Raw genomic sequence first — 15205 nt, forward strand, 5'->3', positions numbered from 1 at the left:
GTGTGTGTGTGTGTGTGTATAATGTGTGTGTACCTCGTCGATGTTGCGGAGCCACTTGCTGATGTTCTCGAAGCTCTTGGCGTTGGTGATGTCATAGACCAGCATGATGCCCATGGCGCCTCGATAGTAGGACGTGGTGATGGTGTGGAACCGCTCCTGACCAGCTGTGTCCCTGTTAAATAAACAAATCATGGAAATACACATTATTTATTTCTTGTGTGTAGATTGATAAAAATAAATGTTAATCCATTTTTGGGTAAGGTTGTAACGTAACAAAATGTGAAAAAAGTCAAGGGGTCTGAATACTTTCCGAATGCACTGTATAGTGTGTGTCACTGACAGAGCTCCAGAGTTCCTCTGTGGAGATGGGAGAACCTTCCAGAAGGACAACCATCTCTGCAGCACTCCACCAATCAGGCCTTTATGGTAGAGTGACCAGACGGAAGCCACTCCTCAGTAAAAGGCACGACAGCCCGCTTGGAGTTTGCCAAAAGGCACCTAAAGGACTCTCAGACCATGAGAAACAAGATTCTCTGGTCTGATGAAACCAAGATTGAACTCTTTGGCCTAAATGCCAAGCATCACGTCTGGAGGAAACCTGGCACCATCCCTACGGTGAAGCATGGTGGTGGCAGCATCATGCTGTGGGGATGTTTTTCAGCGGCAGGGACTGGGAGACTAGTCAGGATCGAGGGAAAGATGAACGGAGCAAAGTACAGAGAGATCCTTGATGAAAACCTGCTCCAGAGCGTTCAGGACCTCAGACTGGGGCGAAGGTTCACCTTCCAACAGGACAACGACCCTAAGCACACAGCCAAGACAACGCAGGAGTGGCTTCGGGACAAGTCTCTGAATGTCCTTGAGTGGCCCAGCCAGAGCACAGACTTGAACCCGATCGAACATCTTTGGAGAGACCTGAAAATAGCTGTGCAGCGATGCTCCCCATCCAACCTGACAGAGCTTGAGAGGATCTGCAGAGAAGAATGGGAGAAACTCCCCAAATACAGGTGTGCCAAGCTTGTAGCATCATACCCAAGAAGACTCAAGGCTGTAATCACTGCCAAAGGTGCTTCAACAAAGTACTGAGTAAAGGGTCTGAATACTTATGTAAATGTAATATTTCCGTTTTTAATTTTGCCCTCAGAACAGCCTCAATTCGTCAGGGCATTGACTCCACAAGGTGTTGAAAGCGTTCCACAGGGATGTTGACGCTAATGCTTCCCACAGTTGTGTCAAGTTGGTTGCATGGCCTTTGGGTGTGGGACCATTCTTGAGTGCGGAAAACCCAGCAGCATTACAGTTCTTGACACAAACCAGTGCGCCTGGCACCTACTACCATACCCCGTTCAAAGACACTTCAATCTTTTGTCTTGCCCATTCACCCTCTGAATGACACACATACAGTATGAAAAATGTATGCACTCACTAACTGTAAGTCGCTCTGGATAAGAGCGTCTGCTAAATTATTTTTTAAAAATTAAATAAATTAAAAAAATATATATATATATATATATATATATATATATATATATATATACACACATAATCCATGTCTCAATTGTCTCAAGGCTTAAAAATCCATCTTTAACCTGTCTCCTCCCCTTCAACTACAGTGATTGAATTGGATCAATAAGGGATCATAGCTTTCACCTGGTCAGTCTATGTCATGGAAAGAGCAGGTGTTCTTAATGTTTTGTCCACTCAGTGTAGCAGATGGTGGTGGTGTTGAACCATCCCTGTTACGCACACCTCCACTCACCATATCTGTAATTTGATCTTCTTTCCTTGGAGTTCAACAGTTTTGATCTTGAAGTCTATTCCTTTAAAAGACACAGAAACAAAGAAACACACATAAATATAGAGCAGAGTCCCTTAAAAGGTCTGTTAAAGAGTTTATTTGTACAACCCGACTAATTTCAGATAGAAATGTGAATAATAGATATGTCACTCATTTCAAACATATCTGATAAGCAGTTTCCATTCTGTGTGTAATATTTATATGCTTCCCTTCACACGTTTCTTTTACTTTCGGTTTTGTACATCAGCTGAAAATATTTAACAATTTCAGAAACCAGGAAATGAGGTCTTTAATATAGGCCACCTTTAAAGCAGGAATGTCAACAGTAGGGCTGTCCCCAACTCAAAACAATATTGGTCGACCGAAAATAGTCTGTTCTTTCGACCAAGCGCAAAATGTTTAAAGTGTATTTTTCCATATATAGACAACCTATGTGTTTTAATGAAATCAACGATATGCACCGAGATTGTCCGATGCTTTAAGCTGTTTGATGAAATAATTAAGTCACAAATGACAGAAATCAAGATAGAACTGTAACGACGATCCTGAAGTTGACAAGTAAACTACAGCCAGGGGTCGGCAACCTGTTAATAAGCTACAGCCAGGGGTCGGCAACCTGTTGATAAGCTACAGCCAGGGGTCGGCAACCTGTTAATAAGCTACAGCCAGGGGTCGGCAACCTGTTAATAAGCTACAGCCAGGGGTCGGCAACCTGTTAATAAGCTACAGCCAGGGGTCGGCAACCTGTTAATAAGCTACAGCCAGGGGTCGGCAACCTGTTAATAAGCTACAGCCAGGGGTCGGCAACCTGTTAATAAGCTACAGCCAGGGGTCGGCAACCTGTTAATAAGCTACAGCCAGGGGTCGGCAACCTGTTAATAAGCTACAGCCAGGGGTCGGCAACCTGTTAATAAGCTACAGCCAGGGGTCGGCAACCTGTTAATAAGCTACAGCCAGGGGTCGGCAACCTGTTAATAAGCTACAGCCAGGGGTCGGCAACCTGTTAATAAGCTACAGCCAGGGGTCGGCAACCTGTTAATAAGCTACAGCCAGGGGTCGGCAACCTGTTAATAAGCTACAGCCAGGGGTCGGCAACCTGTTAATAAGCTACAGCCAGGGGTCGGCAACCTGTTAATAAGCTACAGCCAGGGGTCGGCAACCTGTTAATAAGCTACAGCCAGGGGTCGGCAACCTGTTAATAAGCTACAGCCAGGGGTCGGCAACCTGTTAATAAGCTACAGCCAGGGGTCGGCAACCTGTTAATAAGCTACAGCCAGGGGGTCGGCAACCTGTTAATAAGCTACAGCCAGGGGTCGGCAACCTGTTAATAAGCTACAGCCAGGGGTCGGCAACCTGTTAATAAGCTACAGCCAGGGGTCGGCAACCTGTTAATAAGCTACAGCCAGGGGTCGGCAACCTGTTAATAAGCTACAGCCAGGGGTCGGCAACCTGTTAATAAGCTACAGCCAGGGGTCGGCAACCTGTTAATAAGCTACAGCCAGGGGTCGGCAACCTGTTAATAAGCTACAGCCAGGGGTCGGCAACCTGTTAATAAGCTACAGCCAGGGGTCGGCAACCTGTTAATAAGCTACAGCCAGGGGTCGGCAACCTGTTAATAAGCTACAGCCAGGGGTCGGCAACCTGTTAATAAGCTACAGCCAGGGGTCGGCAACCTGTTAATAAGCTACAGCCAGGGGGTCGGCAACCTGTTAATAAGCTACAGCCAGGGGGTCGGCAACCTGTTAATAAGCTACAGCCAGGGGTCGGCAACCTGTTAATAAGCTACAGCCAGGGGTCGGCAACCTGTTAATAAGCTACAGCCAGGGGTCGGCAACCTGTTAATAAGCTACAGCCAGAGGTCGGCAACATGTTGATAAGCTACAGCCAGGGGTCGGCAACCTGTTGATAAGCTACAGCCAGTGGTCGGCAACCTGTTAATAAGCTACAGCCAGGGGTCGGCAACCTGTTAATAAGCTACAGCCAGGGGTCGGCAACATGTTTCAGTTGAGGGCCAATTTACCATATCTACCGATCTGCATGCCAGTTATGGTTTTCAGATGCACATTTTAATAGAACAGTTTTTCATTTATAATGTCTTCCTATCTCAAAATCATTATGTGGTTAATAAATATTCTAAATGAGAATTAAACAAATATAAAAGTAACTTCTATTGCCAACTATGTAAAAAATAGCCTCCATAAAGCCAACAAATAAAAACATTGCATCCTGCCCGTAGAAAATATCCTGATGAAAATAAATATGCTATAAACCACATTTGCTACGCATGGCCGGTCTGCAGTGAACTTGAAACATTGTATTAACCACCAACTTTATCCGGCCCGAATGCGCTATCAAACTTGCAACATTAAATAAAATATTCTGGGCCGCCAGTGAGCTCAGGACAGACACAGCTGTAGGCTATTTGTGCAAGGGATAAGTAAATCAGGTATTTTCTGAAGTTTCCACTGGATCAGAGCATTACATGTTACCCTTTCAGGCCAAGTGGATTTATCCAAAGGGAGAGGAACTGGAAACATTTTCCAACTAAAGTGAGGAACTATTGTCATTCTCAATGGATTCCAAAAACAGACTTTGTTTACTTGCTGTTTGGAGTGAAGAAAAAATTACTTTGAGAAGCTCCACAGCTCATTAGTGGTGGTGAGTTAAGACAATCATAAATACTATCAGATCCCCAAATGAGCACATTTACAGTGCCTTCAGATAGTATTCAGAACCCTTTACTTTTTCCACATTTTGTTCCGTTACAGCCTTATTCTAAAATATATATATACACACCTGTTTTCGCTAGGTCATTATGGGGTATTGTGTGTGTGTGTGTGTGTGTGTGTGTGTATGTATATATTTACACACATATACACACACACAATCTACACACAATATCCCATAATGACCTAGCGAAAACAGGTTTGTAGAAATATTTGCAAAAAAAATTAATAAACATTATTTCCATAAGTATTCAGACTCTGCACTGAGACTCAATTGAGCTCAGGTGCATCCTGTTTTCATTGATCATCCTTGAGATGTTTCTACAACTTGGAGTCCACATGTGGTAAATTCAATTGATTGGACATGATTTGGAAAGGCACACACCTGTCTATATAAGGTCCCACAGTTGACAGTGCATGTCAGAGCAAAAACCAAGCCATGAGGTCGAAGGAATTGTCAGTAGAGCTCCGAGACAGGACTGTGTCGAGGCACCAAAATGTTTCTGCAGCATTGAAGGTCCCCAAGAACACAGTGGCCTCTGTCATTCTTAAATGGAAGAAGTTTGGAACCACCAAGACTCTTCCTAGAGCTGGCCGCCCGACCAAACTGAGCAATCGGGGGAGAAGGTCCTTGGTCAGGGAGGTGACCAAGAAACCGATGGTCACTATGACAGAGCTCTAGAGTTCCTCTGTGGAGATGGGAGAACCTTCCAGAAGGACAACCATCTAGTCAGGATGGAGGGAAAGATGAACAGAGCAAAGTATAGAGAGATCCTTGATGAAAACCTGCTCCAGAGCGCTCAGGACCTCAGACTGGGGCGAAGGTTCACCTTCCAACAGGACAACGACCCTAAGCACACAGACAAGACAACGCAGGAGTGGCTTCGGGACAAGTCTCTGAATGTCCTTGAGTGGCCCAGCCAGAGCACAGACTTGAACCCGATCGAACATCTCTGGAGAGACCTGAAAACTGCTGTGCAGCGACACTCCCCATCCAACCTGACAGAGCTTGAGAGGATCTGCAGAGAAGAATGGGAGAAACTCCCCAAATACAGGTGTGCCAAGCTTGTAGCATCATACCCAAGAAGACTCGATGCTGTAATCGCTGCCAAAGGTGCTTCAACAAAATACTGAGTAAAGGGTCTGAATATTATGTAAATGTGATATTTCTCTTTTTTTTATATAAATTAGCATACATTTCTCAAACCCTGTTTTTGCTTTGTCATTATGGGGTATTGTTTGTAGATTGATGAGGGGAAAAAACTATTTAATCAATTTTAGGATAAAGCTGTAACGTAAACAAAATGTGAAAAAAGTAAAAGGGGACTAAATACTTTCCGAAGGCACTGTATAGGCCAGGTAGCCTAGGTAACCAGGCAGCCTAGGTAACCAGGCAGCCTAGGTAACCAGGCAGCCTAGGTAACCAGGCAGCCTAGGTAACCAGGCAGCCTAGGTAACCAGGTAGCCTAGGTAACCAGGTAGCCTAGGTAACCAGGTAGCCTAGGTAACCAGGTAGCCCGGTAACCAGGTAGCCCAGGTAACCAGGTAGCCTAGGTAACCAGGTAGCCTAGGTAACCAGGTAGCCTAGGTAACCAGGTAGCCTAGGTAACCAGGTAGCCTAGGTAACCAGGTAGCCTAGGTAACCAGGTAGCCTAGGTAACCAGGTAGCCTAGGTAACCAGGTAGCCTAGGCAGGAGTGCTCCAAACAAAACACAATGAATAAATTGACAAAACTCATAAACGGAATGAAATAAACAAAAACTTGTTTCTCACAAGTGAAACATAGATTGTGTGTTCGGCAAACAACATGTCCATTCTTACAATGAGAACGGTAAAATACATAATAATAAATTGACTCTCACAAATGTTGGGCATAAATGTGTATATATTCCTGTTAGTGAGCATTTCTCCTTTGTCAAGATAATCCATCCACCTGACAGGTGTGGCATATCAAGAAGCTGATTAAACAGCATGATCATTACACAGGTGCACCTTGTGCTGGGGACTATAAAAGGCCACTAAAGTGTGCAGTGTTGTCACACAACACAATGCCACAGATGTCTCAAATTGAGGGAGTGTGCAATTGGCATGCTGACTGCAGGAATGTCCACCAGAGCTGTTGCCAGATAATTTAATGTTCATTTCTCTACCAGAAGCTGCTTCCAGCGTCGTTTTAGAGAATTTGGCAGTACGTCCAACCGACCTCACAACCGCAGACCACGTGTAACCTTGCCAGCCCAGGACCTCCACAGCCGGCTTCTTCACCTGCGGGATCGTCTGAGACCAGCCACCCGGAAAGCTGATAAAACTGTGGGTTTGCAGAACCGAAGAATTTCTGCACAAAGTGTCAGAAACACGCTCAGGGAAGCTCATCTGCGTGCTCGTCGTAATCACTAGGGTCTTGACCTGACCGCAGTTAATCGTTGTAATCGACTTAAGTTGGCAAATGCTCACCTTTGATGGCCACTTGCACGCTGGAGAAGTGGCGGTGGGGTTATGGTATGGGCAGGTATAAGCTATGGACAACTAACAAAATAGCATTTTATTGATGGCAATTTGAATGCACAGAGATACCGTGATGAGATCCTGAGGCCTATTGTCATGCCATTCATCCGCTGTCATCATCTCATTCTTTCAGCATGATAATGCACGGCCCCATGTCAAAAGGATCTGCACACAATTCCTGGAAGCTGAAAATGTCCCAGTTCTTCCATGACCTGCATACTCAGATATTTCACCCATTGAGCATGTTTGGGATGCTCTGGATCTATGTGTACAACAGTTCCAGTTCCAACCAATATCCAGTAACTTTGCACAGCCATTGGAGGAGTGGGACAACATTCCACAGGCCACAATCAACAGCCTGATCAACTCTATGCGAAGGAGATGAGTCCCGCTGCATGAGGCAAATGGTGGTCACACCAGATACTGACTGGTTCTGATCCACACCCCCACCTTTTTTTTTTTGTTAAGGTATCTGTGGCCAACAGATGCATATCTGTATTCCCAGTCATGTGAAATCCATAGATTGATAGATGAATGTATTTCCTTATATGAACTGTAACTCAGTAAAATCTTTGAAATTGTTGCATGTTGCATTTATATACAGTACCAGTCAAAAGTTTGGACAGACCTACTCATTCCAGGGTTTTTCTTTATTTTTACTATTTTCTACATTCTAGAATAATAGTGAAGACATCAAAACTATGAAATAACACATATGGAATCATGTAGTAACCAAAAAAGTGTAACATCAAAAAATATATTTTATATTTTTGATTCTTCAAATAGCCACCCTTTGCCTTGATGACAGCTTTGCACATGGATGACCCCCTCCTTTGCTGCTACAACAGCCTCCACTCTTCTGGGAAGGCTTTCCACTAGATGTTGGAACATTGCTGCAGGGGACTTGCTTCCATTCAGCCACGAGCATTAGTGAGGTCGGGCACTGATGATGGGCGATTAGGCCTGGCTCGCAGGCGACGTTCCAATTCATCCCAAAGGTGTTCGATGTGGTTTAGGTCAGGGCTCTGTGCAGGCCAGTCAAGTTCCTCCACACCGATCTCGACAAACCACTTCTGTATTAACCTCGCTTTGTGCACAGGGGCATTGTCATGCTGAAACAGGAAAGGGCCTTCCCCAAACTGTTGCCACAAAGTTGGAAGCACAGAATCGTCTAGAATGTCATTGTATCCTATAGCGTTAAGATTTCCCTCCACTGGAACTAAGGGGCCTATCCCGAAACCATGAAAAACAGCCCCAGACCATTATTCCTCCTCCAGCAAACTTTACAGTTGGCACTATTCAGTCGGGCAGGTAGCGTTCTCCTGGCATCCGCCAAACTCAGATTTGTCCGTCGGACTGCTAGATGGTGAAGCTTGATTCATCACTTCAGAGAACGCGTTTCCACCGCTCCAGAGTCCAATGGCGGCGAGCTTTACACCACTCCAGCCGACACTTAGGCTTGTTTGCAGCTGTTCGGCCATGGAAACCCATTTCATTTACCTCCCAACGAACAGTTCACGTGCTGACGTTGCGTCCAAGGCAGTTTGGAAGTCGGTAGTGAGTGTTGCAACCGAGGACAGATGATTTTTACGCGCTTCAGCTCTCTGCGGTCTCATTCTGTGAGCTTGTGTGGCCTACCACTTCGCGGCTGAGCCATTGTTGCTCCTAGACTTTTCAATTTCACAATAACAACACTTACAGTTGACTGGGGCAACTCTAGCAGGGCAGACATTTTTCGAACTGACTTGTTGGGAAGGTGGGATCCTATGACGGTGACACGTTGAAAGTCACTGAGCTCTTCAGTACGGGCCATTCTACTGCCAATGTTTGTCTATGGAGATTGCATGGCTGTGGCTGTGTGCAATTTTATACACCCGTCAGCAACAAGTGTGGCTGAAATTGCCGAATCCACTAATTTGAAGGAGTGTCCAAATACTTTTGGCCTTGTAGTGTATATGTTAGAATTTTCAAACTAGTTTTCATTGGGAAGGCAATCACTTTTGCATGTGAAAACACATAATCCTACTCCTTACTCCACATGCTTAATTACGTCACTTTTGTTTTGAGCTGACTTTGCTGTGGGCTTCGAACAGGCACCTGGCTCAATGTCCTGTTGGCAATCCGGTGCAAAACACACCTACCTGGGAGCACAGGCCAGATTCATCGAATCCCCTCGGCTAAACCCCGCCCATTTCTACTATTTCTCCTCTTAAAATCTGATTTTAAACCTAACCATAATCTTAACCACACGGTTAACATTATGCCTAACCCTAACCTTAAATTAAGTCCAAGAAGAAATGGTGTTTGCATTCATTTTTACGATATAGGCCATTTTGACTTTGTGGCTGTGGTAATTAGTGACAACCCTGTTGCCAGCCTGGCATGCCAGCATTTCTAGATACATAGTTACACTAGTTAGTTACATGGTATGAAATACAAGGAGGTTTACAATAGTCAAAGGCAGAGCTAATTTCTTTCAAACTAGACTAGTTAGTTGACAGTCGAGAGCCACCAGTTAGCATGGCTATACCGAGTGTATAGACTAACAAATGGCGTAAGTGAAACTTTAGTAATAACTACTTCAGCCATAATGCACCCGAACATACTGGCTAGCTGTTGACTGGCATTATGTCACTTTAACTTTAAACGAACCATTTAATACACTAAAGTTAGCTAGGTAGTTATTGGTGGCAATTACTTGAGTTTAGCAAACTTGAGAAGTGGCCTGGGCCTTTTTGTTAGCAGCTAGGTAGCTAACAAGCTATCTAACGTTGGTTAGCTAGCATCTTGACAGTTTACATGGCTAAAGTTAGCCAACTTACCTAGCTAGTTACTGGTGGTATGTTCGCGAACTAATTTGACACCGCAGATTCCATACAGCTACGCCCCCGTAGTGTTGACACCCCCGTCCCAGACCCCTGTTCCAGACCCCCGTCCCAGACCCCTGTCCCAGACCCCCGTCCCAGACCCCTGTCCCAGACCCCTGTTCCAGACCCCCGTCCCAGACCCCTGTCCCAGACCCCCGTCCCAGACCCCTGTCCCAGACCCCTGTCCCAGACCCCTGTTCCAGACCCCCGTCCCAGACCCCCGTCCCAGACCCCCGTCCCAGACCCCTGTCCCAGACCCCTGTTCCAGACCCCCGTCCCAGACCCCCGTCCCAGACCCCTGTCCCAGACCCCTGTCCCGGCCGCTCACCTATGGTGGAGATGAAGGTGGTGTTGAAGGCGTCGTCTGAGAATCGGAACAGCACGCAGGTCTTCCCCACGCCCGAGTCCCCGATCAGCAGGAGTTTGAAAAGCAGGTCGTAGGTCTTCTTCGCCATCGAGAAAGCAGATGTGTTCGCCAGACAGAGGATAAACTATCTACGGCAGGTCTAGAGCCAGCCCGCGTCCCAAGCAGAGGAACGCTGTATAATATATGCGTGTAATTTTGATATGTTGATGTCCAAGTTAGTTAGGTAGCGTGTCGCAACAGTATCCGACAAGTAGCTAATGTTATTTCCAAAGCAGAACAGTTTCTCTTACAGCATGTGAATAAAAAGCAACAAAAATATATATCTTCTCCCGTGTGATTCCACTCTTTCTTTCTCTCACCCTGTCGAGACAAAATGGCTCCCCCGACTTACTCTTTCTTCAAACTACCACCGAGCTCATTTAAATTCTCGGCATACCCCGTCATTCCAAACGCTTTGGGACTCTCGATCAAGACAAATTATAAATTTTCGGAGGTCAAATTGTCGATCTTATCACAGTTATTTGTTTTGTCGATGATTAGCAGAAACAGACTGTTGCCTGCGAATACAGCCACCACGGCGACACCCTAGTTTACAGACACGCCTCTTTCCAGGCGCTATTGTCAAGATCTCGCTCGGCGATTGGCTCTCGGCACTGTTTATCAAATATACAGCTGAACCCGATTGGTCAGATTGTCAACCATCAAGGGGTGGTTGACATGTAGAAAGGGCAAACGTTATTGCGTGGCCATTCCGGACTTTTCCAGGCTCAGACTCTCAGTTCATTTGACTAGTGGAACGTAACTGTTTGATCCAAAATGGCCGCCGATTTTCATCCTGGCTGTCCGGGGCAGATATCTGTATATAATGACGAGATGCCCATGTCTCCAACATAACAATGGGAGTTGTTGTCCCAATGGCGGGAAGGCATGCGACAAACTTAGATCCAAAATAAGCCCATAGATACGCCTTGGACCTATTTTAGACATATTTTGGCCAGAGTGAAACCCCTGGCTTCACCTCTTCTTCTCTGGGCGGGGTGTGTTGGCTGTTTCGTGGCTGGCCAGACATTGGGTTGAGGTTGGGCCAGTGGTTTGACGATCCCGTCTGCTCGTCAAGCTGAGTGATGTCATAAGTAATCCTGTAAATGGCAGGGGCGTTTTCCATCACTCTAAATTCTGCTACTATAGTACAGTTTCAGTACTTTCCATGGGGCACCGACTTTTACTATTATTCAGTCCAATAATAACACATCAAACATAACAGGGATATTTGTAATTTCCCTCTTTTCTAAACAGACTGGAGTGTCTGGGGTGTCCTGTTTCAACAAACCAGAAGTGTCTCTCTGGGTTTGTCCTAACATGCACAACTCATCAGTCTGACAACAGGAAGTATAGGCTTAACTTCAGTCATTTACTGGCCAACCGTGTGTGTGTGTGTGCAAATAATAGGTCCTGTCCCTGTCCAGCCCTGTGTACAAGACTGTTAATTCATCAATTAATCAAATAAATCAATAATTTGGTCAATTAATCAATCGATCACTAATCAGAGAGCCATCAGAGAGAGGAACATGTCTGTCAGTCTTGCTCTGACACACTCTGACACTCCTCCTGGCATGCAGGGTATGCTCTCTCCACTACAAGATGTCCTGAACTTGTCTCCCATCCATAGAGATAAATAGAGGACTCATCTTTGTATCTGTGCCATTATAGTGTCTGGGACAGTATTGGCAGAGCCATTGAGGCGATCTCCATTTTCAAGTAGTCACGATTGGCTGATCCCTCCTGATGGCCCGGTTGAACATGACTCCAGCAGGGTCACCAGGAGGGATCAGCCAATGAGGTTGGAAGTCCCACCCAGTTGACTACATTAAAATTATGGAAGCCCTCAATGGCTCTGCCCACGCTAATGGGCAATGGCTCTGCCCACGCTAATGGGCAATGGCTCTGCCCACGCTAATGGGCAATGGCTCTGCCCACGCTAATGGGCAATGGCTCTGCCCACGCTAATGGGCAATGGCTCTGCCCACGCTAATGGGCAATGGCGCTGCCCTTGAAATTCCTACCCGACCCAGACAGGGTCCTTTTTTTTATTTTTTCAATATCCAATTCGGATCCGAGGTGGACGAGATCCAACACAAAACTTGTCCGAGTTGAGAGAGAATCAGATCCAAAATTGGGTCGGGTCTGTATCCGACCTGAATGGATCCGAAATATTATAAATGCAGCTTTATTGCAAGCCAGCATAATTTTTTTGACTTGTCTGTCAGTGAACTTTAACGTGCATTTTCAATTGTATCTAAAATAATTTATTTGTGGTCTACAGCTTAGTATTTTCATAATCCCGTCCCTATAGTTAGATGGAGAACATTATGAGGTTTTCAGAGATGTTTTCCTTATTTCAGTTTTTTTTTAATGTGACGATCATCACGTGTCGGACTGAGAGCAGCGAATAGTTCCCTTTTCTCTGATATTCTGTATGTCTATTAGTTTAACATTACAATCTAGACTATTTAACTGTTTTGCTAAACATTGATTTAGGCTACAGTCTGTGTGACCAGCAAGCTTCAAATTCAAAATCAAATCTGAGTATGTTAGGGAAGGATGGAGTCTCCCATCTGCATTCATGTGTCATGCTAGGGAAGGATGGAGTCTCCCATCTGCATTCCTGTGTCATTTCCAACAATAGGGATTTGTAGGTGTAGGTTAGTATTCCCGCTATGACAATGGTATTATGGGATGGAGAACATTTGGAGGTTTTCATGGATCTGTTCATTTTGTTTCTGTTGACCACATCTTTGAGATCAGAGGATTTCTATGTGGTGATTTTAGGATGCTAAATATTCAGCGAGTGCTGTGTGTTAGACATATTTTGGTAGGCTATTTCTATAACAGGTCTATCTCATTATAATAGCCTAATATATTTTGTTCTAAACGTAATGTAGATATATCCTTTAGGCCTACAGAATTAGCCCATACAGCCTGATATTGGTTTGGATGCGGTTTGACAGAAACGTCATCGACACCGCGGCCGTGTAGTCCTACCATGCAGGGAAGAGAGAAGTTGTCCTGATATTCCTTATACCTACCCATGCCTTACACAATCAATCAATCGGCAGCCTTTCAACATTAGGCTACAATATTTTCTGCAGATAAGCCAGTCTACATACACACACAACATGAGCAGATTAACTTGGTCAAAATGTTATTTAAAGACGATCAGAAATAATGTATTGGATATGTATTGGATATGTATTGGTATCTCTACTGTATTGGTATCTCTACTGTATTGGTATCTCTACTGTATTGGTATCTCTACTGTATAACTTATTTATTCTGACCGGAAGCCACGAAACTAGCACATGAATGAGTCACTCATATTTACGCTGACAAATATCACACTTGACTTTATGCTGACAAATATCACACTATACTTTATGCTGACAAATATCACACTTGACTTTATGCTGACAAATATCACACTTGACTTTATGCTGACAAATATCACACTATACTTTATGCTGACAAATATCACACTGTACTTTATGCTGACAAATATCACACTTGACTTTATGCTGACAAATATCACACTATACTTTATGCTGACAAATATCACACTATACTTTATGCTGACAAATATCACACTTGACTTTATGCTGACAAATATCACACTTGACTTTATGCTGACAAATATCACACTATACTTTATGCTGACAAATATCACACTTGACTTTATGCTGACAAATATCACACTATACTTTATGCTGACAAATATCACACTTGACTTTATGCTGACAAATATCACACTTGACTTTATGCTGACAAATATCACACTTGACTTTATGCTGACAAATATCACACTATACTTTATGCTGACAAATATCACACTGTATTTTATGCTGACAAATATCACACTTGACTTTATGCTGACAAATATCACACTTGACTTTATGCTGACAAATATCACACTATACTTTATGCTGACAAATATCACACTTGACTTTATGCTGACAAATATCACACTTGACTTTATGCTGACAAATATCACACTTGACTTTATGCTGACAAATATCACACTTGACTTTATGCTGACAAATATCACACTTGACTCGAGTTATTCAACTTTAGTTAACAAACTAAAGAAAATGCCCAAATTAAATAGCAGAATAGCCTTCTAAATAGGCCAAGCCTTAACAAATAAATGAAATAGCAGAATAGCCAACTAAATAGGCCAAGCCTTAACAAATAAATTAAATAGCATAAATAAACTAGTAAATTGAATAAATAAAACAGTTCAATTAAATAGCTCAGTTCATGAAAATATAGACAACCTTTTCCACTCCGTATCCACAATGTGCATAAATGAGTACCATACAGACAATTTGCCTGTCGGAATTTCCACCCTGGACTCTTTTCTTCACATCAGCTAAGATTATATAGCCTAGGCCCCCCATACTCAACTGGCGGACCGCGGACCGGATCCGGACCCAGAACGGGGTCAATACGGACCGCGGGTCCCCCTGGTATTATATAAAACACATAAGACATGGAAGAATGCGTAGAATAGCAGGAAATGGGCTTTAAACCAGCAAAAAAAATCTCTGCCCCGTGCAAAATGTGAAGAATTGCTGGAAATTAACTTTAAAACTGTAAAATGTTCTCTCCGCCAACAAGAGGGGTGTGAACAGTTTGGGGTCGCATGGGATGTGAGGTGGGGGGTTGTTACTACGCCAATAAATTACATTATCCATCCGGACCTTTGCCACCTAGGAAATTTGTGTGACCGGACCTTCTCAAATAGTACTTGAGTACCCCTGACCTAGGCCACCATTCCCTCCTCTCCCACAACAAGTAGGCCTATAGCCTATTTCAACCCGCGTCACGGGCAGTGAGCAGTGGCTGGTTTTCATAAAGCGAAAATGCCATTTTGTCACAAAATGAAATT

At 44.2% G+C, this 15205-nt stretch overlaps 1 protein-coding gene across 1 annotated transcript in view; it reads right to left on the bottom strand.

The window, feature by feature from the left end:
• rab10 (RAB10, member RAS oncogene family) overlaps positions 1 to 10858 on the bottom strand; it is a 19927-nt gene extending 9069 nt beyond the window's left edge. The window contains exons 1-3 of the mRNA XM_041852294.2: positions 10225 to 10858; positions 1760 to 1820; positions 34 to 172 (exon numbers count right to left, since the gene is read on the bottom strand). Coding sequence (XP_041708228.1) covers positions 34 to 172; positions 1760 to 1820; positions 10225 to 10351 — 327 coding nt within the window. The 5' untranslated portion in view covers positions 10352 to 10858. The remainder of the gene's footprint in view (positions 1 to 33; positions 173 to 1759; positions 1821 to 10224) is intronic.
• Between the last annotated feature and the right edge of the window lie 4347 nt (positions 10859 to 15205).

Source organism: Coregonus clupeaformis, chromosome 28, assembly GCF_020615455.1.
Source record: "Coregonus clupeaformis isolate EN_2021a chromosome 28, ASM2061545v1, whole genome shotgun sequence".
Lineage (NCBI taxonomy): Eukaryota > Metazoa > Chordata > Actinopteri > Salmoniformes > Salmonidae > Coregonus > Coregonus clupeaformis.